A 24,989-nucleotide genomic window follows, 5' to 3' on the forward strand; every position below is an offset into this window, starting at 1 on the left:
CAAAAATTCAAACCAGTCACATTTTCCAATAGTGCACTTTTTCCGCATTTTTTCCACAGTACAACAAACAGTATGCTAGCCTTAGACCGAGAAGACATATGGTATATCCCTCACCCTGTAAGAATGGTCACTATATCAGAAAACTCGTCAGGCTTAACTGCACATCTCCCGTCCCCTCCTATCCCAAACTGACATGGCTCTCCGGTTTCATAAACCCCCATGCACTTACCCCAGGAACCCCAGCGCCTACCTGGAATCCTTGCACAGTGATGCGCACCGTGTCCCCTACCTTTGCCCTGGTGGGGGTCATCAAAAGCTTGGGGCCCTTAGGAGCCGCTGGGGGAGAGAGAGAGAGAGAGAAAGAGAGAGAGAGAGAGAGCGCAAGAGAGAGAGAAAGAAAGCAAGAAAGAAAGAAAGAAAGAAAGAAAGAAAGAAAGAAAGAAAGAAAGAAAGAAAGAAAGAAAGAAAGAAAGAAAGAAAGAAAGAAAGAAAGAAAGAAAAAAAGAAAGAAAGAAAGAAAGAAAAAAAGAAAGAAAGAAAGAAAGAAAGAAAGAAAGAAAGAAAGAAAGAAAAAAAGCAGTGTCATCCCAGTGGCATGTCAAGTAAATCCAGGAGGCACCTTTTTATTTTGGAGAGGGGTAGAGAGGGAGAGAGAGGCGAATACAATTTCCTGTCAATTAAGGTCATGGTGCGAGAGGCTAGGGACCTCTATGTCCTTTCATCAACAGCTAGGACAATGGTGGATTTATTTCCCCTTGGAGAGAGGGGACTAAATTGGATAGATAGTCATTACTGGAGGAGAATCGGAGCTCCCCAGGAGGAGTGTGGAGGCAGCGAGATAAGGAACACTCAGAGAACCTTGTCTTGGTACAGACAGGAGTCCTCAGATGATATCCATTATGTTCCTACTGAAACAATGGACGTTTCAGGAGAGGGGAAATGGAAGCTTCCATATTCTTCACTTTCAGAGGGGCCTTTGGATTGTGTATGAGGCAGAGATTGAATGAAGACATTGAGTGATTTACATATGATTTAAGATGTAGTGTCATCTGTTAATCTACTGTATGTAACCTTGTTAATGTACTGTACAGCACTGTAGCAGGAGGACAGAGAGTCATTCTGTGGTGATGTGGCCATCATCGTGGGTTAAATGGGATCTGCATGAACTGGTTCTGCATTGTTTGAGTTGATTAACAATTTCCCTCTAGATAACCATATAGAATGCCTTGATGTTAGACAATGAACCAAATACAAGTGATGAGATTTGGTTGGTCAGAGATGCACGCACAAGTATAGTTATTCAGGAACCTTACAATGGAACCTTAATGATTCAAATTCACACTTTTCAATATAAATCAAGTGCTTGTTTCAATTGATGAGTGAAACTAAACTAAAAATAAAAATAGATAAATGACCTCAATTTCCCCCATAAATTAAGTCATAAAGTGTTGGCCGAACCGAATGAAGCATCTCTTTTCTTGGGAAGTTACTGAATCTTACCCTGCATCTGGCTAATGGAATAAGAGTTCCTCTGTCACATTTGAAATGGGTATTGGAAATATGCATTGCACACATATATCAAGTCAGGGGACCCTTTTAGATAACAGGATCTCCATCCTTCTCTTTGTGTTGCTCTCTTCCAGAGACATAAATCAGATGGAGGCATCACGATGTAGAGCACGGAGTGGGGAGACAGACGCAAGACTAGCGATACACATGAGAGATTAAGAGCTTGTCAACACAATGACAACTGTGACTCACTACAGTTACTACGTTGAAATGAAATGGGGGAATGAATCTTTGGCTAGCTAAATGTGTAACAATAATATATCTGAAGGAACTGGGCAGAACTATAGTCGAGCACCTCTATTGTGTTAGGCCTAAAGTAGCCATATCAATCATCGCCGCATAAATTAAAGATATGACATTGAACCAAGCTCATCATACACATCAAAATAACAGTATTTTGCTTTAAGTGGTCTCAAGTCCATGATGAAGATGTCACTTTGCCAGTTATCATGGGAGTGTGATTGCCACGCTGCCTGCTTCCCACCTCCCACTTTCCGTCTGAAGGGTATTTTCAGTATTGGTTTCATGGCGTCACAGTGCTTGCTGGCACCGCCAAGAGGATGATGGCTGATTTCTGGGATCCACTCCAACAACGACAGTTGGTGTCCCACGTCATCACTTTTGATTAGGACAGCATGCAATGTGACTGACATACTGCGGCACCCAGGAGGGCCTCACAAGGAAATAAGTCCTGGTCTCCCAAGACGTCGGCCAGCAACCCAACCTCCTCACTTTACAGCATGGAACTGTTAGCACTGTGGGATGGGTCAGTGCACACACAGTGCCCTCAGTAAACAACAGCGCTCGCTGCATCAGGTGGGCTTTGTGATCCAGCCAAACATCAGCAGGCCTGGCCTCTGACTATACAGATTTGGATGACTGCAGAGAACTCCAAAATAGACAGAGAACCTGCAGTATTGGCTGGTTGAGTGGTTTGACTGTGTGGTAGAGAGAGCGAAGACAGAACCAACAATTTAAAAGGGGTGACTGTAGGATAATTGCGTCATCATCAATCCAACACTGTATAATTCAATGCACACATCCAACCCGCAGCCTGGATTGGACTTCATACAACAGCAAGATGAAAGTGGGATAAATATGGAGATGAGACGCAGGTGAACATAGAGACACACACACGCAAAGATGCACGCATGCACACACACACTGCACAGACCAACACACAGAGCATCTGCTCTCTGATTATCATTCTGGCGAGGAAATGACTGGTGTATGCAGCCGTGGATCATTTCTCAGCACTGTATATGAAATTATAATTCCTCCAGTCTTTTCATGCTGCTAAATAATAGACCATGCAAATAAAAAGAGTACTTTTAATTATTCAGATGTGCTGAGTTCATAAATTCTGGAATGGAGAGGCCCAGGTGAGAAACCCACAGAGGTGTTGCTCATTCTGAGAGGCTCCCAAGACCCCAGCCCAAATCCATTTGTAAGGCGAGCACGGAGCAGCTTGTGAATATTCATGAAATGTAATACAACATTGGTCGGTTGTCAGATTGTCGCTCTGTCTCATGTGGCAATATTAAATCTGTGAAATATTTATTACTTATGGGCAGTGCAAAGACTGACCAAATACACCTTGGAAAGCCATGGCCAAGGAAAGGGAGTGGGTGACATGTCCCAGGAGCAATTAGCTGGCTTTAACTGTATAATCAGAAGACCGAGTTCTGCCCAATCTGAGGGATGGATTTAAAATGTGTCCCATTTTAGATGATCACATTCTACCAGGATATAAGGATCTAAGAAATAATGTTTTGAAGTGGTGACATACATTTGCTACCTCAACACCTGTACTGTCTATTGTTGCATAGCCGACCCCAAGAGCTCTCACTCATACCACTCCAGTTTGAATCTGCTCCAAGCAGGTTTATGAATGCTATGAATTTCAAGTGTGCTCCAATTAAAATCAACTAATGCACATTTTCTGTTCTCTATTCTCAGGGTGTTGAGGAGGAATATCTGGAGAAGCTCTTTCCATCTCTTTAAATAACAAAGCTACTGATAATTGAATGGCTTGAATTGCAGCATAGAAAAAGCCTTGTGAAAATATGAAAGGCGTTGACAGTTAGCAAGGCTTTCTCTGGGCCTACATCCCTCTGGGCCGAGTATTCTTTACCATCAACATGTAACAATGGAAAAGAGGAGGCTGTTTCAATCATCACTCCAGCTATTTGTCTTGAGAAGACAGATAATACAGGTGTAGCATCTTAATTTGAACCAGTTTGCGACAGCAGAAAAATAATCCTGTAGAAACAGGACATTTGAATTATATTGATTAAAATTGACATTTTTGTAGGGGTTGACATTTTTCTTAAGTGAAAATGAAGTCTGAAAATTACAAGCTTCAGAAGCCTTTTTAAACATCAAATACACTACACGTTTTTAAATTCAGGCATAGCAGGAAAGTTATCCTGCAACAGGGCAATCAAATTAAGATCCTACATCAGTAGATCCTTATTAATCTTTTCATGATAATGTTCTTATTCCTATGTGTTATATTCCTGCTTGGCATTGAAGCGTTAATATATGAGAGTAAAAATATAAACAGGTTAAACATTTATTATTTGCACTATGCAGGCTCTTAAGTATTAAGCTGGCTCTTTCCCTGGCATATAGCCACTTGTCAGCCATGGATGGTAAATCCTTTATAGGCCCTAAACACTGGTCCTCCCATGTAGGTTGAGTATGTTTCCCGCTCCGCTGTTGTTGTTGCTCTAACCACAGAAACACTATGAAAAGCTAAAGGGCGAGCAACTAGTGCAGCCCCCATGTCTATCAATACAACACGGTGAGAAAGGGACACTAGCAGGAGGAGAAGGAATGTTAAGCCTTGAGACATGGATTGTGTATTGTATCCTTCTAACCCCCCCCCCCCCCCCCCCAAAAAAAGATATAGATGTACTATTGTAAAGTGGTTGTTCCGCTGGATATCAGGTGAATGCACCAATTTGTAAGTCGCTCTGGATAAGAGCGTCTACTAAATGACGTAAATGTAAGATGTAAAATGTGCCATTCAGAGGGTGAATTGACAAGATAAAAATGTAAGTGCCTTTGAATATGGTAGCAAGCGCCAGGCTCACCAGTTTGAGTCAAGAAGTGCAACGCTGCTGGGTTTTTCACGCTCAACAGTTTCCCGTGTGTATCAAGAATGGTCCACCACCCAAAGAACATCCAGACAATTTGACACAACTGTGGGAAGTGTTGGAGTCAACATTGGCCAGCATCCCTGTGGAACGCGTTTGACACCTTGTAGAGTCCATGCCTCGACGAATTGAGGCTGTTCTGAGGGCAAAAGGGGAGGGTGCAACTCCATATTAGGGAGGTGTTCCTAATGTTTGGTATACTCAGTGTATATTGTCTTCACTTTGATTATTTGTGGAATCAACTACAAACAAATAATCCCACAGTCACATTCCCTCGTTTATCCTTGAAACAATTTAAATGAAAGTAAAGAAAACTCCTCCAATACAGGACATTTGTTGAGATTATGTCATCATATTTAGAGCATTTGGGATGCAATGATTTGTGTCAGATGTGGGGGTACACAGAGTCACCTCTACATTGACATCACGTGGCTTGTTGTGTTTAAATTCTCATTTGGCTTCCCTTATTCAGGTTGACTTTTTCAATAACGGTTGTGAGTTAACTCAATCTAGCAACAGACAACTCAATGAATTGCACCGTCAGTCACTACTGAGTTTTGCATTTCACTCTAAACTCGCAATCTGCTCAGCTGTAACACAATTAAGCATCAAATGGAAATCAGTGTTGTTCGGAGTAGATTTGCGAGGGAGACATAAGGAGGCTTGAGAAAAGCATAGATTGAGTAAGACATCGGGGAAACAAGGAGAGAAGGGGAGAGGAGTGAGTTAGGGGAGGGGTATGTCTGTGTTGTACTCACCCAGTGTGACCTCTGTCTGCATGGGCATGGAGAGTGCTGGGTGCTTGACCTCACAGCTGAACATGGCATCATTGTCCAGTTGGGGGTTAAGGGTCCAGGTGAGTCTGGCCTGCACCAGCACAGAGCCATCACTCTGGGGGATGTGGGTGTGGCTGAAGTAGTAGAGTGGGTCAGTGCTCTGCACCCAACGGGGGAACTCCCGGCTCACCACAGTCTCTGGAATGACCTCTGTGGCAGGGCTGGGCTGCTGCTGCTGGCTCTGGGTGTGCTGGCCCGGGTTACGACCACGCTCAGGGCTCTCGGTGAACAGGCGGGCTGGCCGGCCCTCTGGATCCAACAAGGAAAGGGACCTCTGCAGCTTGGTGTCGTCCAGGTCCCTGCTGATGAGCGGCCTGGCACCCCGCACCCCTGCTGAGCCACCGCCGTCCTCTGCAACAGCTGAGGGGTGGATGTAGGAAATCACCTCTATCAACTCTCCATCTCGCTTAAAGTACACCTGAGAGAGAGAGAGAGAGAGAGAGAGAGAGAGAGAGAGATAGAGAGAAAGAGAGAGACAAAAAGAAAGAAAGAGAGAGACAAGAGGATAGAAAGAGAGAGAGAGACAACAAAGGGAAAGAGAAAGAGAGAGAGAAAGAGAAAAAAAGGGGAAAGAGAGAAAAAGGGGAGAGAGAGAGAGAAAGAGAGAGAAATAGAAAGGGAGAGAGAGAAATAGAGAGGGAGAGAGAGAGAGAGAAAAAAAGGGAAAAGAGAGAGAGAGAGGGAAATAGAAAGGGAGAGAGAGAAATAGAGAGGGAGAGAGAGAGAGAGAAAAAAAGGGAAAAGAGAGAGAGAGAGGGAAATAGAAAGGGAGAGAGGGAGAGAGAGAGAGAGAGAGAGAAATAGAAAGGGAGAGAGAGAGAGAAATAGAAAGGGAGAGAGAGAGAGAGAAAGAGAGGGAGAGAGAGAGACAAAAAAGGGAAAAGAGAGGGAGGGAGAGAGAGAGAGAAGGAGAGAGAAATAGAAAGGGAGAGAGAGAGAGAGAGAGAGAGAGAGAGAAAAAAAAAGGGAAAAGAGAGAGAGAGGGAAATAGAAAGGGAGAGAGAGAGGGAGAGAGAGAGAGAGTGAGAGAGAGAGAGAGAGAGAGAGAGAGAGAGAGAGAGAGAGAGAGAGAGAGAGAGAGAGAAAGAAAGAGAGAAAGAGATGGAGAGAGACAAAAAAGGGAAAAGAGAAAGAGAGATTTGGGTTGAATTATATCCCTTCTAGTATTCTTATTACAGCTTCAAGTGGTGATAATGGGCTGTAGGTACTCAGTCACCAGTGAGCTGCTGAAGAGGAGATGTGTCAGAGCTTTGCTCGGTGCTGGTGTTCAGCCGGGCTTTTCTGTGATATTACAGGAGTTTCCTCACTATTTCATGGGGGCATTTAAGATCCCTGGCTGGTAAATATCTTGACAGGGAATTCAAGCTCCCATTTCAACACATAACCTCCAGATATTAGCTTTAACATCAGGATGCAGCACAAGTGCCCGTGGCAATGCTAGTTGTGAAGCTCCCTACTCATACTGTGATTTTAGATGTTCTCTTTTCTTTATTCATTCGAAGAGAAAAATGTGACTCGCAGTCCGTTAGGGGACCTTTGGACATTTGGAATCAATTTGCAAAAGTATTGTTAGCCTAATATAGTACATTTCACGCCATTGTTTGGCTTTTCTGTAAAAATAGATCATTGAGGCATGCTTTGATTTGATGCCACCTCAGGGGCTGTTCACTCTGCTGGGTAAATAGCAGTAATGAGTGTAAACAAGTGTGACGTAAGGCCATGCTCCTGGGGGCTGATTCTCTATGGCTCCATATGAACAGATACCAATAGGGAGAGAACAGACAACCAGCACTCCTCCTAACATGAACACAACACTTTCAGGTTTATAAGCTTTTAGCTACAGCACATCATAGACAGTACAGTACATAGCTATTGATTGAACAATGAACAAGGGATTTAAATAACTCCTCCATATGGTGCATGTATCCCTGCTAGTAACATGATAATACAGTAGTACTACAGTGTATATTGTATACAGCAGTCACACAAATATAGTTTTCTGTGTTGAGAGCCTTAACTATAAATCAACTGATCAGTGCTATGTTGACTTCCTATGTACTGTGTAGGCCTACAGAAGTAGGATCTTAATTTGACCTGTTTTTCACAGCCAGCAGGAAAACAATCTTGAAGCATAAGGACATTTCAATTATAATTAGAGATTTTTTGTAGGGGTTGATACATGTTTTGTTAGGGCAAATCAAGACTGACATTTTAAAGTGGAAAGGACAAACTTTAGAAGTCTTTTTCAACCTTGAGTACACTACAAGATGTATTCCTACTTCTGGACAAAGAGTTTTTCTTCAATGAGTTGGACGCGAGGGATATACTGTTGACACCCGACCAGGCCCCGATCCCCGTGATTTGCTGGAGAAGGAAACGGCGATTCCGAGGCAAAAGATCAGGGTGCCTTGTGAGGACCAGGCGACGAGTGGCTAATCTGCCTTTGCCCTCTGTTCTGCTAGGTAACGTTCAATCGCTAGAAAATAAATAGGACGAACTGAAAGCACGTAAATCCTACCAACGGGAAATTAAAAAGTGTAATATTTTATGCTTCACCGAGTCGTGGATGAACGACGACATTAAGAACATAGAGCTGGCAGGTTATACACTCTATAGGCAAGACTGAACAGCAGCATCTTGTAAGACACGGGGCGGGGGCCAATGCATTTATGTAAACAACAGTTGGTGTACGATATCTAAGAAAGTCTCAAAGTTTTGCTCGCCTGAGGTGGAGTATCTTATGATAAGCTGCAGACCTCACTTTTTACCCAGAGAGTTTATCAGTTTTTTTGCGTAGCTGTCTATATACCACCACAGAGCGAGGTTGGAACTAAAACCACACTCAATGAGCTGTATTCCGCCTTAAGCAAACAGGAAAACGCTCATCCACAGGTGGCGTTCCTAGTGTCGGGTGACTTTAACGCAGGGAAACTTAAATCAGTTTTACCGAATTTCTATCAACATGTTAAATGGGCAACCAGAGGTAAACAAATTCCAGACCACCTCTATTCCACACACAGAGACACGTACAAAGCTCTCCCTCGCCCTCCATTTGGCAAATCTGACCATAACTCTATCCTCCTGATTCCTGTTTACAAGCAAAATGTATGCAGGTAGCACCAGTGACTCGGTCTATAAAAAAGTCGTCAGATGAAGCAGATGCTAAACTACAGGACTGTTTTGTTAGCACAGACTGGAATATGTTCCGGGATTCTTCCGATGGCATTGAGGAGTACACCACATCAGTCACTGGCTTTATCAATAAGTTCATCGAGGACGTCGTCCCCACAGTGACTGTACGTACAGTAATACCCCAACCAGAAGCCACGGATTACAGGCAACATTCGCACTGAGCTAAAGGATAGAGCTGCCGCTTTCAAGGAGTGGGACTCTAACCCGGAAGCTTATAAGAAATCCTGCTATGCCCTCCGACGAACCATCAAACAGGCAAAGAGTCAATACAGGATTAATCAAATCCAAGTTTATTTGTCACGTTGCGCTGAATACAACAGGTGTAGACCTTACAGTGAAATGCTTACTTACAGTCTCTAACCAATAGTGCAAAAAAGGTATTAGGTGAACAACAGGTAAGTAAAGAAAAAAAAAACAACAGTAAAAAAACAGTGAAAAATAACAGTAGCGAGTCTATATACAGTAGCGAGGCTATAAAAGTAACGAGGTTACATACAGACACCGGTTAGTCAGTCTGATTGAGGTAGTATGTACATGTAGATATGGTTAAAGTGACTATGCATATATGATGAGCAGAGAGTAGCAGTAGCGTAAAAGAGGGGTTGGCAGGTGGTGGGTGGCAGGACACAATGCAGATAACCCGGTTAGCCAATGTGCGGGAGCACTGGTTGGACGGCCCAATTGAGGTAGTATGTACATGAATGTATAGTTAAAGTGACTATGCATATATGATAAACAGAGAGTAGCAGCAGCGTAAAAGAGGGGTTGGGGGGGCACACAATACAAATAGTCCGGGTAGCCATATGGCTTGGGGGTAAAAACTGTTGAGAAGCCTTTTTGTCCTAGACTTGGCACTCCGGTACCGCTTTCCATGCGGTAGTAGAGAGAACAGTCTATGATTGGTGTTGTCTGGGGTCTTTGACAATTTTTAGGGCCTTCCTCTGACACCGCCTGGTGTAGAGGTCCTGGATGGCAGGCAGTTTAACCCCAGTGATGTACTGGGCCGTAAGAACTACCCTCTGTAGTGCCTTGCGTTTGAAGGCCGAGCAATTGCCGTACCAAGCAACCGGTGAGAAGGTCAGAGACCTGACCATGTGGTGCAAGAACCCCCCCCCCCCCCCTCCCCGCACCACACCTGACCATGTGGTGCACCCCCCCCCCCCGCCCCCACCACCACGCTGCTACTACTCTCTGTTATTATCTATGCATAGCCACTTTAACAACCTTACATGCATGTACATAATTATCTCAATTACCTCGACACCGGTGCCCCCGCACATTGACACATTGACTCTGTACCGGTACCCCCTGTATATAGCCCCGCTATTGTTATTCACTGCTGCTCTTAATTATTTGTTTTTCTTATCTTTCTTTTTTCTTAATTTTTCTTTTTTCTTAATTTTCTTAAAACTGCATTGTTGGTTAGGGCTTGTAAGTAAACATTTCACTGTAAGGTCTACACCTGTTGTATTTGGTGCGTGTGACAAAACAATTTGATTTGATTTGAAGTTTGTATTTCCTGCTGTGCAGGAAATGTCTTTCAGCAACAGGCCGATCAAATTAAGATACCTCACTTGTATACCTGAAATTTACAGTCATCAAGGGAGATCAAGAGTGCTGTATGTTCTGACATGTATTGACCTCAACGCCTCCAAAACTGACTCCCTCTATTAACTCTCAACTAATCACTGTACCAACTAATCATTGTACTTACTCCCACCACTACCTATTACCTACCTTCACAATAAAGAATAATTTTGTTTGGGTACTATAGAATTGTGTATAAAAAAACAATTTGTTAAGAAATGTGGAGAAACAGGATAGTGTCATGAACTTGAAGCATTAATGTGTGTGTTTTGTCTTATGTAACTGGTGATGGAATGGCTCAACCTGGCCTCAAGGCAATTCGTAAGATTTGGTACGTAAATATTTTCTCCTCCATTTAGTATGATACGTTACGTTACGTTAGATTACATTATGAATGTCTTACCAGGTTGAACAATTGCATGATGTAAATTTTCATACATCTTGGAGAATGTATAGTATATATGTCTTTCCCTGAGACATGGTTGTTTGTTGGGTCTTAACAACAAATGAGAATTATGGGGAGAATTTATGGTGATGGTTAGGAGAACTAACGACAAAGAATAGGATAATTTACATAAAATCGAGCCTGGAATGTTTCTAACAAAATAACTATAAAAAGCATATGCATGACCATGGTAGCAATTTAAAGAGAACACTTTGGAGATTATAGGGAAATTATCAGACCAAAGGTTAGGACACAACAGTTCACCTGACACAAGACTGATTCCAAACACTACAGTGTTGATTTGATGTGCATTTTACATTCACTGTACTTTTCACAGCATTTGTCAATAATGAAATCTGAAAATACTCTGGATACATTCACTAACATAATAACAATATTCATTAACATTTTGGAATATAACGTGCAAAATAAGACTACCTGCTGTCTATTGGTGGCTACACATCTCTCCAAACAGTGCACAGTTCCTAAGTAATTTCAATGCACTTTTATGACTCAAGGAAAGAGCCTTCAACTATTAGGTGATTTTTTTGAGGAACTGAAGCAAGCACGTTTCTAGGTTTTTGTTTGGAACACAGCCCTGCGTCCCCACCGTCACACAATTACTGTAAACGTACCATTAGAAATCACAATCTGGGTCAGGTGGGCATCACTCGAAAACGTATTTTATTCCCAACATGGCTAGATAAGATATAAAATATGATCTTACATGGTTAGACTTTCAAAAGGCACATCAGACAAACAGATTGTAATTTTGCTGCGCATAGAATGGAGTCATGAGTGCATTTAAGTGCTTGTTCCGCAGCAAAAAACATAGGTAATTCTGTTCAGGATAATCCAGGGTATAACATCCTTGTAACTGTGGATCAAACATCGCAATCATAAACGTTAATACTGTAAATTACATGAGTTTTCAAATAAGGAAATATGAAGTGCACAGTTTTCTTGTATGATTTTCAACCTGTATATGGGATGACAAGGGCTGTGAGTGGAAAGGGCTACGTAACCTTCGGTCTTTAGTAACCATACCAAATGTAACATATCAAAATGATTGGAGGTTTACGTAAAATACCAACCGTCTGTCCAGGGAGTCCAGGATGAATGGCTGCCTTGACATTTGAAAAAGCTTGAATCCACAAAGCACCTTGCGTTTATCCAGAACATATAACAAAATCAAGCTCTAGGATGTGTCCTTCCTATTTAGAAAAACATCTCAAGATTTGCAGAAGCAGTGGCACATTTGGTGCAGTCTCATCTGTTGTATGCACTGCTGACCAGTGTGGGGCACTATCTCTCCTACTTTCCCAAACAATGAAGTGAGTGCTGTACCAATTGTAAGTCAGAAGGATTCATACAACTCTTCTGTGCATTCAATTGATTTATTTACTGTTTTCTTTAGAAATACATTTTGACAAAGAAAACTGTTGCTTTGGGGTTGTTTTGTTCTCAAAGAATCATTGCATGTTATTCAAACCAGTAAAATGATATCTTGTGTAAGGTCTGGAAGAGTTGCATCATATGGACCTCAGGTGCCAGTGAGAGAGCATCATTGTGGATGTCTATATAATCCAATTATCATTTGGGATTATATAGATAATTCCGGACTCACACATACAGTGGGGTCCGGAATTATTGGATCCCTTGATAAAGATGAGCCAAAAATATATACACATACTGAGCTATATTGTATGCTAATTTTTTTTACATTATATTCTGAGGAAGAGATTTTGTAAAAAAAAATATTGAAAAAAGATTGGGGTCAAAATTATTGGCACCCCTGTTTTCAATAGTCTAGCACCCTCCACTTGCGAGGATAATGACATTCTGAAATGTTTTATGAGATTGGAGAACACGTTTGGAAGGCTCTTAGACCATTCCTGCATACATAATCTTTCCAGATCCTTGATATCCTTCGACTGCACTTATGGACTGCCCTCTTCAAAACAAACCACAGGTTTTCAATGGGGTTCAAGTCCGGAGACTGAGATGGCCATTGCAAAATGTTGATTTTGTGGTCAAATAACCATTTCTTTGTGGATTTGGATTAGTGCTTGGGATTATTCTCTTGCTGGAAGATCCATGTATTTTTTGCTTATCTTTATTAAGGGTGCCAATGAATATAGACCCCACTGTATATACATGATAGTCAGTACTTTCTGGAAGATAGAAAGTTTTAAAAGTAGGTTAAATCATTGAATAGTAATTAGTCAGTATTGTATTGGTTTACTATGCATAACTTACAATGGGAAGAGTACCGTTTGTTACATTTCATGGATTCCATTTTATGAAATCCTCTCTCACATTATGACAAAAATACACTGATCAATTGAATTTTCCTTTGAATTTGTGAATACACTTTCAGTAAAAGAAATTGAAATTGATATCCTGATATTCATCCTGATAGTCAAACTGATCCACCTACCTGAAATACCTAATCCTCACGTTTTCACTAGGCTTAAAGGGGCAACCAGAAGTTGCTATGTCCATTTTGACTTAAAATAATGATATGTACCCATTGATTATTGAAGACTATAACCTATAAATACCTCATGAGCCCATCAGAACTCAAAATATAAGCTTGTTTTTCTCCAATGTTTGTAAACAAAGTAAATGTAAACAAACACTATATAGCCTCAAAAGTATAATCTGTTTATGAATTTGAGAGTCTTTCCATTTCTCCAGCCCCATCCCTTAGCTTTTATTTGTTTTCTTATTGCCACTTTAATCAGCATACTAGAGGCAATGAAAGCCCCATTGTTATAGAGATGTCTTTAGGCTGGCTACTTCTTTTGGTGTCTGCATATGAGTCTTGCTGCTGGCTGTAATTTAGACAGTGGGCAGTGGTAGCTGTGTTGTAATGAGAAGCTATTTGTGGTTTTCAGTGGTCTTTATGCATGGTCCTTTATAGTGGAATAAAGTGATTATCAATCACGCCTCTGTTCTACATCCCCAAATGCATCAGGGTCCAATGTGTTCAGACAATGGAGCCAGAGCACACACCACCAGCTTCATTCGGATTCGAGAGAGCTTCGACAAACAAACAAAGATGTAATTCTGAACGCCCGCCCAAGCACAATGCCTTGGTGTTAGCGAAATTAAGCTGGTGCGGCACGAGGTAGGCTCTGCAATCCGCCTGTGAATAGACAGTGATGAAAAGCACCTGCACTTCAGATACTGCCAGCCTTAACCCCTTCGCCCTAACACCTTAATTCCAAAGCTCATTTGGAAGTGTAACAATAACCCTTTCTCTTCCCCCAATGGCCCAAATACACCTTAATGTTGACACAGTCAGAGGGACAAGGCAGTAATGTACATGGTGACAGTGTGACTCAGAGAGAGAGAGAGAGAGAGAGAGAGAGAGAGAGAGAGAGAGAGAGAGAGAGAGAGAGAGAGGGAGGGAGGGAGGGAAAGACAGAGAAAGAGAGAGATTAAGCAATAGTAGCCATGACTTAATCATCTCTCATAATTAGCTGACATTATCCTTCTTCTTTTCAATCAGTAGTTACTTGTGCTTTGAGCATGCTGTAATGCCTGTCACAAGATAACTATTAATGCTATATGATTGGCTCATTAAAAGTATCTAAAATTGAAGATGATATACTTTTTACAGTACCTAGCGAAACAACAACACTCTTGTTGCTTGTACAATCTCTTCAAAGCACACAAATTCATCTTTCTGGTGATTAACTGGTGAAAGAAAGGAATGGATGTTCACAACCCACTGCACAGCTCTTATATGACATAGCAGCCATTGATTACACTTACAAGCTAACCTAAAAAACTCCCACACAGAAACAAATGATGGCTGATCACATAAGCTGCAATGTGAAAGTCTATATGGTAACCAAAACACTGTTGACCTCTGTTAAATGGTGGATGTTTAAACACAGAACATGAGTTGATAAAGATTTAGAAAAGCATTTAAGACTGGGAAAATAGCAAACAGAGCCCACAACAGCTCGTTTTGTAACAAGCTCCCAGGCAACAGCATTGACAAAGAGCAAATGTGTTTCATAAAAAGGCAGAATGGCGTTTGAAGTTGCAGTCACAAAACCCAGGCCAATACAGTAGTGCTGCTGGAGCAGTTCCTGATACAGCTAATAATGGGGTTTCATAATACCATAACTTCAAATAACAACAATTAATGACATAATGAGAATACAATGCCATTATGCTCTATACTTTGGTTAATGACATGTTACAAATAAAAACTACTGGTTGATGAAGCACTATGTAGTATGGTGTATACATATTTTAGGTTAGGTCCCATATTTTTTGCTATTATATTGCCATGGTTAGTTTCTAATGTACACATAATAAGCAACTAAAAAGTCTGCAAACATGGGATATACTATGCTGGCGAGTGTCTCTTGAAATAAATCCAAAACGATTTCTTCTGACTTAACTTTTTTATTTATTAATGTTTTCCTCCACTGGTTAAGGACCACAGCAGTATATCTCCAAGGAGATGAAAAAGAGAAATGTGCAGGATTGGGGAGTCGAGAGGCACTCCTGTTATAAAAATACATCTGTGAACACTGTCAGAATTTGTTTACTGGGTTTTGATTTAGTCCTACAGCACTGGGCAACTCTGGCAGGGTGATTAGCTCTCCACAGAGGCATTACAACTTATTCTGGAGTCAACAAAAGTACTGTATCCTCTAATATTTACAATCATAGCATGGTCATGTTACAAACACAGACACACTTTCATTTAGTACTTCATGTAAATATACAGTTACTTGTTCCATTTCCTTGGAGACAACTCTCCTTGTCAACCAGTTTCTTAATCATAACTCTAAACTGCCCACTCCTACCACTCAATCTTCCTCCAGAAAGGCTGCTTCTTTTGTTACCTCACTTAACCTAACATGAATTGATATGTTTCCTCTTAATGCTTGAACCTCTAAGTGTTTTTGTATTCAGTCCCTGATCTAGGATTGTGCTGGTTTATATCAAATCAAATGTATTTATATAGCCCTTCTTCCATCAGCTGATATCTCAAAGTGCTGTACAGAAACCCAGCCTAAAACCCCAAACAGCAAGTAATGCCGGTGTAGAAGCACGGTGGCTAGGAAAAACTCCCTAGAAAGGCCAAAACCTAGGAAGAAACCTAGAGAGGAACCAGGCTATGAGGGGTGGCCAGTCCTCTCCTTGCTGTGCCGGTAGGAGATTATAACAGAACATGGCCAAGATGTTCAAATGTTCATAAATGACCAGCATGGTCAAATAATAATAATCACAGTAGTTGTCGAGGGTGCAACAGGTCAGCACCTCAGGAGTAAATGTCAGTTGGCTTTTCATTACTGATCATTGAGTATCTCTACCGCTCCTGCTGTCACTAGAGAGTTGGAAACAGCAGGTCTGGGACAGGTAGCACGTCCGGTGAACAGGTCAGGGTTCCATAGCCGCAGGCAGAACAGTTGAACAGTTGAGATGGGACTACATAATCCTCTTGTCTAATTTCACACAGTCTAACAGTTAAACGAATCAAAGTTCAAAGGTTAAAACATGCATTTGAATGATATTGAATGGTCAAAATGACCTCAAGAGGTTTTAGGGGTTCTGTTAGGCCATATCAAAATGCATTAAGAGTATGTAGTGAAAGATTTTGTCGATTAAGCCCTTTTTCTAAAAAGCAAGAGTCAGATTAACTCATAGACACAATTTGTATGTCTCTTCGTGCAGTTTGAAGGAAATTTTATGAAGGTAATTTCGCCTGCCATTGCTAACTAGCATTAGCATAATGACCGGAAGTCTACCGGAACAGCTAGCAAGCCTTAACCTCTACGGGCCACGGGGGCAGTATTGAGAATTTTGAAAGAAATATGTTCCCATTTTTAACTGCCTCCTACACCAACTCAGAAGCTAGGATATGCATATTATTAACACATTCGGATAGAAAACACTCTGAATTTTCTAAAACAGTTTGAATGGTGTCTGTAAGTATAACAAAACTCATATTGCAGGCAAAAACCTGTGAAAAATAGATTAAAAAAAAAGAGAATTTTGTGACTGTACTATTTAGTGTCATTGTTTTAAAGATACCACAGTGAGAAAGGATTCAGTTCGCAACTCCTACTGCTTCCACTAGATGTCAACGATCTTTAGAAAGTTGTTTGAAGCATCTGTGATAAATACACACCGAATTAGAAAGCTTACAAGTTGACACGTCATCACTTCATTTTTTGCGCCTGCGCATGAATCTGAGAAGAGTGCCTTTGTCATTATCGTTTATTCTAGACACTTGATAGGTTGTGTGAAAATATTACTGATGTTTACTGATGTTTCACGTTAAAAATGGAACAAAAGATTAGTGCTAAACAACGTTTGACATGTTTAAACAAACGTAAATAGATTATTTACTAGGTTTTCTTTAGTTTTTCGACGTGACTTTACACTGCCCACCTCATTTTGTGGGAGCCTACTGAACGCTAACTATTTGGACATAAATTATGAACTTTGTCAAAAGAAACCACATTTGTTCTGGACCTGGGATCTCTGGCAGCGCCTTCTGATGGAGATAATCAAAGGTAAGGGGATATTTAGAATGTTATTATCGATATTAGATGATGCTAATGCTAACGGTATAGCTTAGCTTAGCTTAGCATATAGCTTATTGTTGTTAGCATAGTACCCAGTTTATACAAAATGTGATTTCCCAGTAAAGTTATTTTGAGATCTGGCCCTTCGGTAGCAATTACGAGATGATAATATATTATTCTTTGAATGACAATATTATAATTTACCAATGTTTTCGAATAGTAATTCCGTGATTTGTAATGCTGGATTCACTGGGTGCATTCGAGCCGAAAAAAATTCTGAATTTCACCGCGACTGTAAATGCTGTTTTTGGATATAAATATGAACTTGATGGAACTAAAAATGCATGTATTGTATAACATAATGTCCTATGAGTGTCATCTGATGCAGATTGTCAAAGGTAAGTGCATAATTCTAGCTAGTTTTCTGTCTGTTGATGCCCTTCTTTGAATTGGCTAAACATTACACGCAGCTATTGTCAATGTACTCTCCTCACATAACCTAACTTTATGCATTCTCCGTAATGCCTCTGAAAATCGGACAGCGTGGTTAGATTTAGGAGATATATCTTTCAAATGGAGGAAAATAGTTGATTATTTGATTTTTTGAAATGATTACTCTTGCAGTTTTGAATTCCCCGCCATGGTCACATGACAATGAATCCCAATACCGGGATAAGATCGGGATAAGATCCTCAACAGGTTAACGGACCACTCTCTGTGAATCATTGTCAAGTCCTGAACCTAGTAAGATGTAATTTTCTATAGTAGAGTAGGGCAGGGCGTGACAGTGGGTGTTTTTGGTTGTTCTGTTTTCTATTTCTATGTTTTAGTTCTAGTTGTTCTATTTCTATGTTGGGATTGTTTGGGGTTGATCTCTAATTGGAGGCAGCTGATCCTCATTGCCTCTGATTAGAGATCATATTTAAGTAGGGGTTTTTCTCTTCCTGTTTTGTGGGTGATTATATTTTGTGAGTGTGTTTGGTCCTCCTGCGTCACGGTGTGTTGTTTAGGCAGTAAGTTTATCTTTGTTATTGCATTAAGTTTCACTAACTAATAAATATGTGGAATGAAACCGACGCTGCATCTTGGTCTGCTCCTTCAAACAACCGTGACAGAATCACCCACCATCAAAGGACCAAGCAGCGTGAGATGGAGCAGCAGGAGAAATGGACTTGGGAAGAAATCCTGGATGGGAAAGGACCCTGGAGGCAGGCTGGGGAGTATCGTCGACCAAAGGAGGAACTTGAGGCAGCAAAGGCAGAGAGTTGATACTATGAGGCGCTATATCCACCCAGAGGCAAGTGCGAGAGGCAGCCCCCAATTTTTTTTGGGGGGGGGCACACGGGGAGTTGGGCAGAGTCAGGGTGGAGTCCTGAGCCAACTTCCTGTGCTTACTGTGGGGAGCAAGTGACGGGGCAGGCACCGTGTTGTGCGGTGATGCGCACTGTGTCGTCAGGGTGCATTCACAGGCCGGTGCGATCTTTGCCCGCACCCTGCAGTTGTCAAGCTGAAGTGAGCATCAAGCCAGGGCGGGTTGTGCAAGCCATACGCTTCAGGCCTCCAGTGTGCATCCATTGTCCAGTATGTCCTGTGCCTGCTTCTCATCACTCTCCTTTCAATGCGCAACCATAACCCGGTACAGCCAGTGCCTGCTGTGAGCACTCGATCCTTAGTGCGTCTCCCCAGTCCGGTGAGACCGATTCTTGCTCCTCTCACTCTCCCTCCAGTGCGCCTCCATAGCCCAGTACGTCCTGTGCCTGCTCCTCGCACTCTCCCTCCAGTGCGCCTCCATAGCCCAGTACGTCCTGTGCCTGCTCCTCGCACTCTCCCTCCAGTGCGCCTCCATAGCCCAGTACGTCCTGTGCCTGCTCCTCGCACTCTCCCTCCAGTGCGCCTCCATAGCCCAGTACGTCCTGTGCCTGCTCCTCGCACTCTCCCTCCAGTGCGCCTCCATAGCCCAGTACGTCCTGTGCCTGCTCCCCACACTTGCCCTGAGGTGCGTGTTACTAGTCTGGCCCCTCCTATGCCAGCTCCACGCATCAGGCCTCCAGTGCGCCTGCCCAGTCCGGGGTGTCCTGTTCCTGCTCCCCGCACTCGACCTGAGGTGCGTGTTACCACCTATGCCAGTCCCACGCATCGGACCTCCAGTGCGCATCCCTAGTCTGGATCCTCAGCGGCGGTCTGCAGCCCAGAGCCCTCAGCAGCGGTCTGCAGCCCAGAGCCTTCAGCGGCGGTTGGCGGTCCGAAGCCTCCGGCGATGATCCATAGTCTGGTTCCTCCGGACATACAGAAGCGGGGAGATCAGTGGGCGGTGGGGGTACTACGCCCAGAACTGCCGCCATAGACATTAGTCACCCACCCTACCCTCCCTTTGTGTTTTTGTGGTTGTTTTGTTGGGTTTTTGTTTGCACTTGGAGTCTGCACCTTTGGGGGGGGGGTACTGTCACGTCCTGACCCTAGTAAGATGTCATTTTCTATAGTAGAGTAGGGCAGGGCGTGACAGTGGGTGTTTTAGGTTGTTCTGTTTTCTATTTCTATGTTGGGTTTGTTTGGGGTTGATCTCTAATTGGAGGCAGCTGATCCTCATTGCTTCTGATTAGAGATCATATTTAAGTAGGGGTTTTTCGCTTCCTGTTTTGTGGGTGATTATATTTTGTGAGTGTGTTTGTTCCTCCTGCGTCACGGTTTGTTTTGTCAGTAAGTTGATCTTTGTTATTGCATTAAGTTTCACTAACTAATAAATTTGTTGAACAAAACCGACGCTCCATTTTGGTCCGCTCATTCTAACAGCTGTGACAATCATCCAATAGTCTTCTATAATTGTCATATTTGCCACAGAGCTTTTAACACGTCGGCTACAAAGGAGAGCAGAAAGGTAAAACAACTATGGAATTAAAAGTTAAAGGAGAAGGATAGGCTACAACGACCAAGAGTCAACAGGTAGGCTGCTACTTTATATTCTGAATGAAGTTGTTGTTTGCATGCGCTTTCTAGTCCTACACAGTTAGTCTCAATTAGCCTAGCTAGCTTAACTAGCTTCTCTCGGTTTGATGCAGTCAAGACAGGTACTACCTAATCATATTGGATGAAAAATAATCTAGTTTTGGCAGCTATTATTCTACTATAGCGCAAGTCGGCATGGTAGGTTGCTATCTATCTCTTGTCACGCCCTCCTCCTGGTTCCCCGTTCTGTCTCACTCACCGAAGCCTACACACAGCACGGTCCCTGCTAGAGCGACACCTCTCTTTACCTCCAGTCCCTCGCGCTTTATCAGCTCCGGTTAATAAAGTAGCTTATAGAATTTACTTTTCTGCTGCTTCCCTTGCTCGGCTCAGATTGTGTCTAGTTGTCCTCGGATCCATTAGGAACGGGTCTCTATATTAAAATGTATTCATGCAAATCGAGTCCGGATGGGAAAGCCCCAGGTGTGAGGCAGCTTGATGTACAAGTACAAACCCTGGACAGGACACTAGTCTATCGCAGGGCCGTCACCACAATCTGTCTCCTTATGTAACATGTACTCTCTATATTACCTTATATGTATGTAGACATTAGTCTGACCAAATCCACTCGTAGAATCATCAGTGATTTGATGAGTCATAAAACTCCTGACCAGATCCACTGACACCCATCTTTGAAACCAAATGACTACCCCACTGCATGAGTTGATTCTCTGCATGACCAGAGCTACTCAGGGAGTCTAATGGAAAGACTACAGGCATTCATATATTTGGAGAGATTGTCTTTCAGATCTATCTCATTTCCTCCTTCAAGGTTGGGAGAGAAGTCCAGCAGAGCAGGACTGTAATGACTTAAAACCAGCTGTGGGATCATTATAGCAAAGCGCCAGGCAGGCCATGGAACGCACTCATGGGGTTTTATATAGGTGGTCAGTCAGTACCTGAGAGACGGAAATCATGTTCACCTTGTATTCACCTCTCACTGGGTTCATAATTAAATGATTAATGGCCCAGTGGGGATGAACAGCAAGTGGCGCCACTCAAGCAGTGTTCGTAGGCTCATAGGCCAGAAGACAGAGAAGCATGTGGCTTCAGCTATCTCTACTACCTTGTCTGCTATCTCAAAAAGTTTAGGGAATAGCAGGGTGTCTAATGGAAATTCCTGGTACAATCATTACTAATTAGTCACTTTGTGATAAGATTAATGATCCAAACTCGGTCTACCCGTATGTCCATGTTTGATATTTTTTTTAAATAGTCTCTGTATTTATATAAATTATAATTCACAAGTCAACTATTCCATAGAAAATAATCTCTTCAATCATCCCCTTCTACAACTACACAGAACAAAAATATAAACGCAACATGTAAAGTGTTGGTCCCATGTTTCATGAGCTGAACTAAAACATCCCAGAAATTGTCCATATGCACAAAAAGCCTATTTCTCTCAAATGTTGTGCAGAAATGTGTTTAAATCCCTGTGTGTGAGCATTTCTCCTTCGTCAAGATAATCCATCCACCTGACAGGTGTGACTTATCAAGAAGCTGATTAAACAGCATGATCATTACACAGGTGCACCTTGTGCTGGGGAAAATAAAAGGACACTCTAAAATGTGCAGTTGTGCCACACAACACAATGCCACAGATGTCTCAAGTTTTGAAGGAGCGTGCAATTGGCATGCTGACTGCAGGAATGTCCTCCAGAGCTGTTGCCAGAGATGTTTATGTTAATTTCTCTACCATAATCCACCTCCAATGTCGCTTTAGAGAATTTGCCAGTACGCCCAACCGGCCTCACAACCGCAGACCACGTGTAACCATGCCAGCCCAGGACCTCCACATTCGGCTTCTTTGTCTGAGACCAGCCACCCGGACATCTGATGAAACTGTGGCTTTGCACAACTCAAGAATTTCTACACAAACTGTCTCAGGGAAGCTTATCTGCGTGCTCATCATCCTCACCAGGGTCTTGACCTGACTGCAGTTTGGCGTCGTAACTGACTTCAGTGGGCAAATGCTCACCTTCGATGGCCATTGGCACTCTGGAGAAGTTTGCTCTTCATGGATGAATCCCCGTTTCAACTGTACCTGGCAAATGGCAGACAGTGTGTATGGCATCGTGTGGGCGAGCGGTTTGCTGATGTCAATGTTGTGAACCGAGTGCCCCATGGTGGCGGTGGGGTTATGGTATAGGCAGGCATAAGCTACGGACAACGAACACAATTGCATTTTATCAATGGCAACAGAGATAATGTGACGAGATACTGAGGGCTATTATCGTGCCACTCATCACCTCATGTTTCCGCATGATAATAGCTTGCATACTCACCAGACATGTTTGGGATGCTCTGGATGGACGTGAATGACAGCGTGTTCCATTTCCCGCCAATATCCAGCAACTTCGCACAGCCATTGAAGAGGAGTGGGACAACATTCCACAGGCCACAATCAACAGCCTGATAAACTTTATGTGAAGGAGATGTGTCACGCTGCAAGATGCAAATGGTGGTCATACCAGACACCGTCTGGTCTTCAGATCCACGACCCCCTGCCTTTTTTTAAAGGTATCTGTGACCAACAGATGCATATCTGTATTCCCAGTCATGGGAAATCCATAGATTAGGGCCTAATAAATTCATTTCAACTAACTGATTTCCTTGTATGAACTGTAACTCAGTAAAATCTTTGAAATTGTTGCATGTTGCATTAACATTTTTTTTGAGTGTACTTTACCTCCTATCTTTTCAACAATACCTTTCAGAAAACAATGAACAATTATGTACAAGTCTTTATCCACAAAATACAGCAGTGGGCTAGTTGTAGAAGGGGATGATTGAAGAGATTATTTATACATGCAGTGGGCTACACATGACTGGAACCTTTCATGTGTACAATAATATTGTCAACAGCGTGTTTTGTCCTATATACTGCACTGTATATGCACTGAACAGCATGTTCAAGTGCATAAATGTGTGACTCACCGAAGGGGCAGGTTTGCCTCCCTTTGCAGTGCACAGTAGAGTGAAGTTCTGGGCCTGGTACCGGCTGAATGGAGCTGGACAGTTCTCTGCCGAAACTGAGATGTTGTTTGGAGGAGCTTTGGAAAGAGAAGGGACAGGTTAGGCAACAACACATGACAGCTAATACACAGGTGTACTAAAAATGACTAATTATACTACTATTATAAACGTTAAACTCATTATCCTTGACACTGTGTGCTCAGGATTGTTTGTGTCATAAAGCAGGGCTGTTGGCCAGGGCCCTATGCTGTGTTCAGGATCCCCTGGGTTTCATGCCAGTCTAATGGGGCTGGTTAAAGATATGGAGCAGAGCTCATGCATATCATACAGTATTAGCAGCCTATTGCCTGGCTCTCTCAAGGGAAACCTACAAGCATGTCACAGAAATAGGAAAACATGTGAGCACCACTTTACAGCAGAGAAGAGCAATGGGAGTTAAGCTGAGTGAACAGGAAATATAGCCCCTTCACATAAATTCAGATGCTTAACATGCAATCTATGTTACACTACACTAGTTCTGGTCTTTTGAAAGCAAATTCCTCAAATAGCGGTCCCTCACTGAATGTGTAGATCAATAATAAACCAATCAAGGGAGATATAGGAGTGGATGACCAGGAGTGTGAAAGAGGGTGAGTTGAATAAATGTATGAACAATATGAAAATGCAGATGGTGGTCGCAGTGACAACATCAGTTGAGGAGGATGAAAGATAGAAAAAAGTGTAAGACATCTACATTTCCTTGCTACTCTGAATGTTTCAGACTTTCCCAGTTGCTGCATCCTCAAGGCTGGCATTAGATATTCTGCCTGCTATATTATCACATAAAACATTTCCTGTGAATTTGCCTTCACACCCGGCATAGAGGAAGCAGAATACGTCTGGTCCGTTTGGCTTCTCTGAGCCTTTATAGGAAAGAAAAACAGTGTGTGAAACCAGGGGAGGGGGTTAAAAGAGAGCCCAGTGGGAGTTCCACCATGAATCTCTCAATTGATAAGACACGCTTAAAAAGACCCTACATCAGCGATACTGGCCTGGGAATAGAGCCGTTTCATGTGTAACTTTTATATCTAAATCTATTTGGGGGGTTTCAAGCAGACATGCCAAAGCGATTAATTGATTAAAACGAAGGGGGGAAAATGTCTGATGGCCTGAGTGCCTTCTTGTTTCCACACCTCTTAATTGCTTATTGATGGGGGACGTATGGCTGTAAATTAACCTTAGAACACTCCATTAGCTGTCTAACAGAGGTCTGTCTGAAACGGGCATGATTAGCTCTCAGAGGCATCACAGGCCCAGACGGCTAGAGCTCAGAGCCTTACGTTAAATGTACAGCAGCGAAACTGTTATCCACTGCCAGAGCACCATTGACTTCACCAAAGCAAAAGGCTGCATTGCATTACAGAAGGGTATTTGACAAAAACTGGCCATTAACATGCTTAGTTCAATGAGATGAGCCACAAGTCTACTTGGCAAGTCTCTGCCTCTGACAACTTTTTAAATTGAGAGCAGGAAATGTATCATGACTCTATTCTAACCTCATGGTTGATGCCTAAAACCTGGTAATACGTACGATGAGCCATACATATTGAAGTAAGCCTTGATGAAATATTTTAAATGATTACAAGCAAGACCTGTCATGCATAAACCACGATTT

General features: G+C 42.4%; 1 protein-coding gene across 2 annotated transcripts in view; it reads right to left on the reverse strand.

The window, feature by feature from the left end:
- igsf21a (immunoglobin superfamily, member 21a) overlaps nt 1–24,989 on the reverse strand; it is a 289,747-nt gene that overhangs the window by 7,450 nt on the left and 257,308 nt on the right. The window contains exons 5-7 of one of the 2 annotated variants that reach the window (XM_029775134.1): nt 23,297–23,412; nt 5,489–5,984; nt 230–336 (exon numbers count right to left, since the gene is read on the reverse strand). In XM_029775134.1, the coding sequence (XP_029630994.1) occupies nt 230–336; nt 5,489–5,984; nt 23,297–23,412 (719 nt within the window). The remainder of the gene's footprint in view (nt 1–229; nt 337–5,488; nt 5,985–23,296; nt 23,413–24,989) is intronic. The other variant, XM_029775135.1, reaches the window with a different exon arrangement.

The sequence above is a fragment of the Salmo trutta genome, chromosome 14, assembly GCF_901001165.1.
Source record: "Salmo trutta chromosome 14, fSalTru1.1, whole genome shotgun sequence".
Lineage (NCBI taxonomy): Eukaryota > Metazoa > Chordata > Actinopteri > Salmoniformes > Salmonidae > Salmo > Salmo trutta.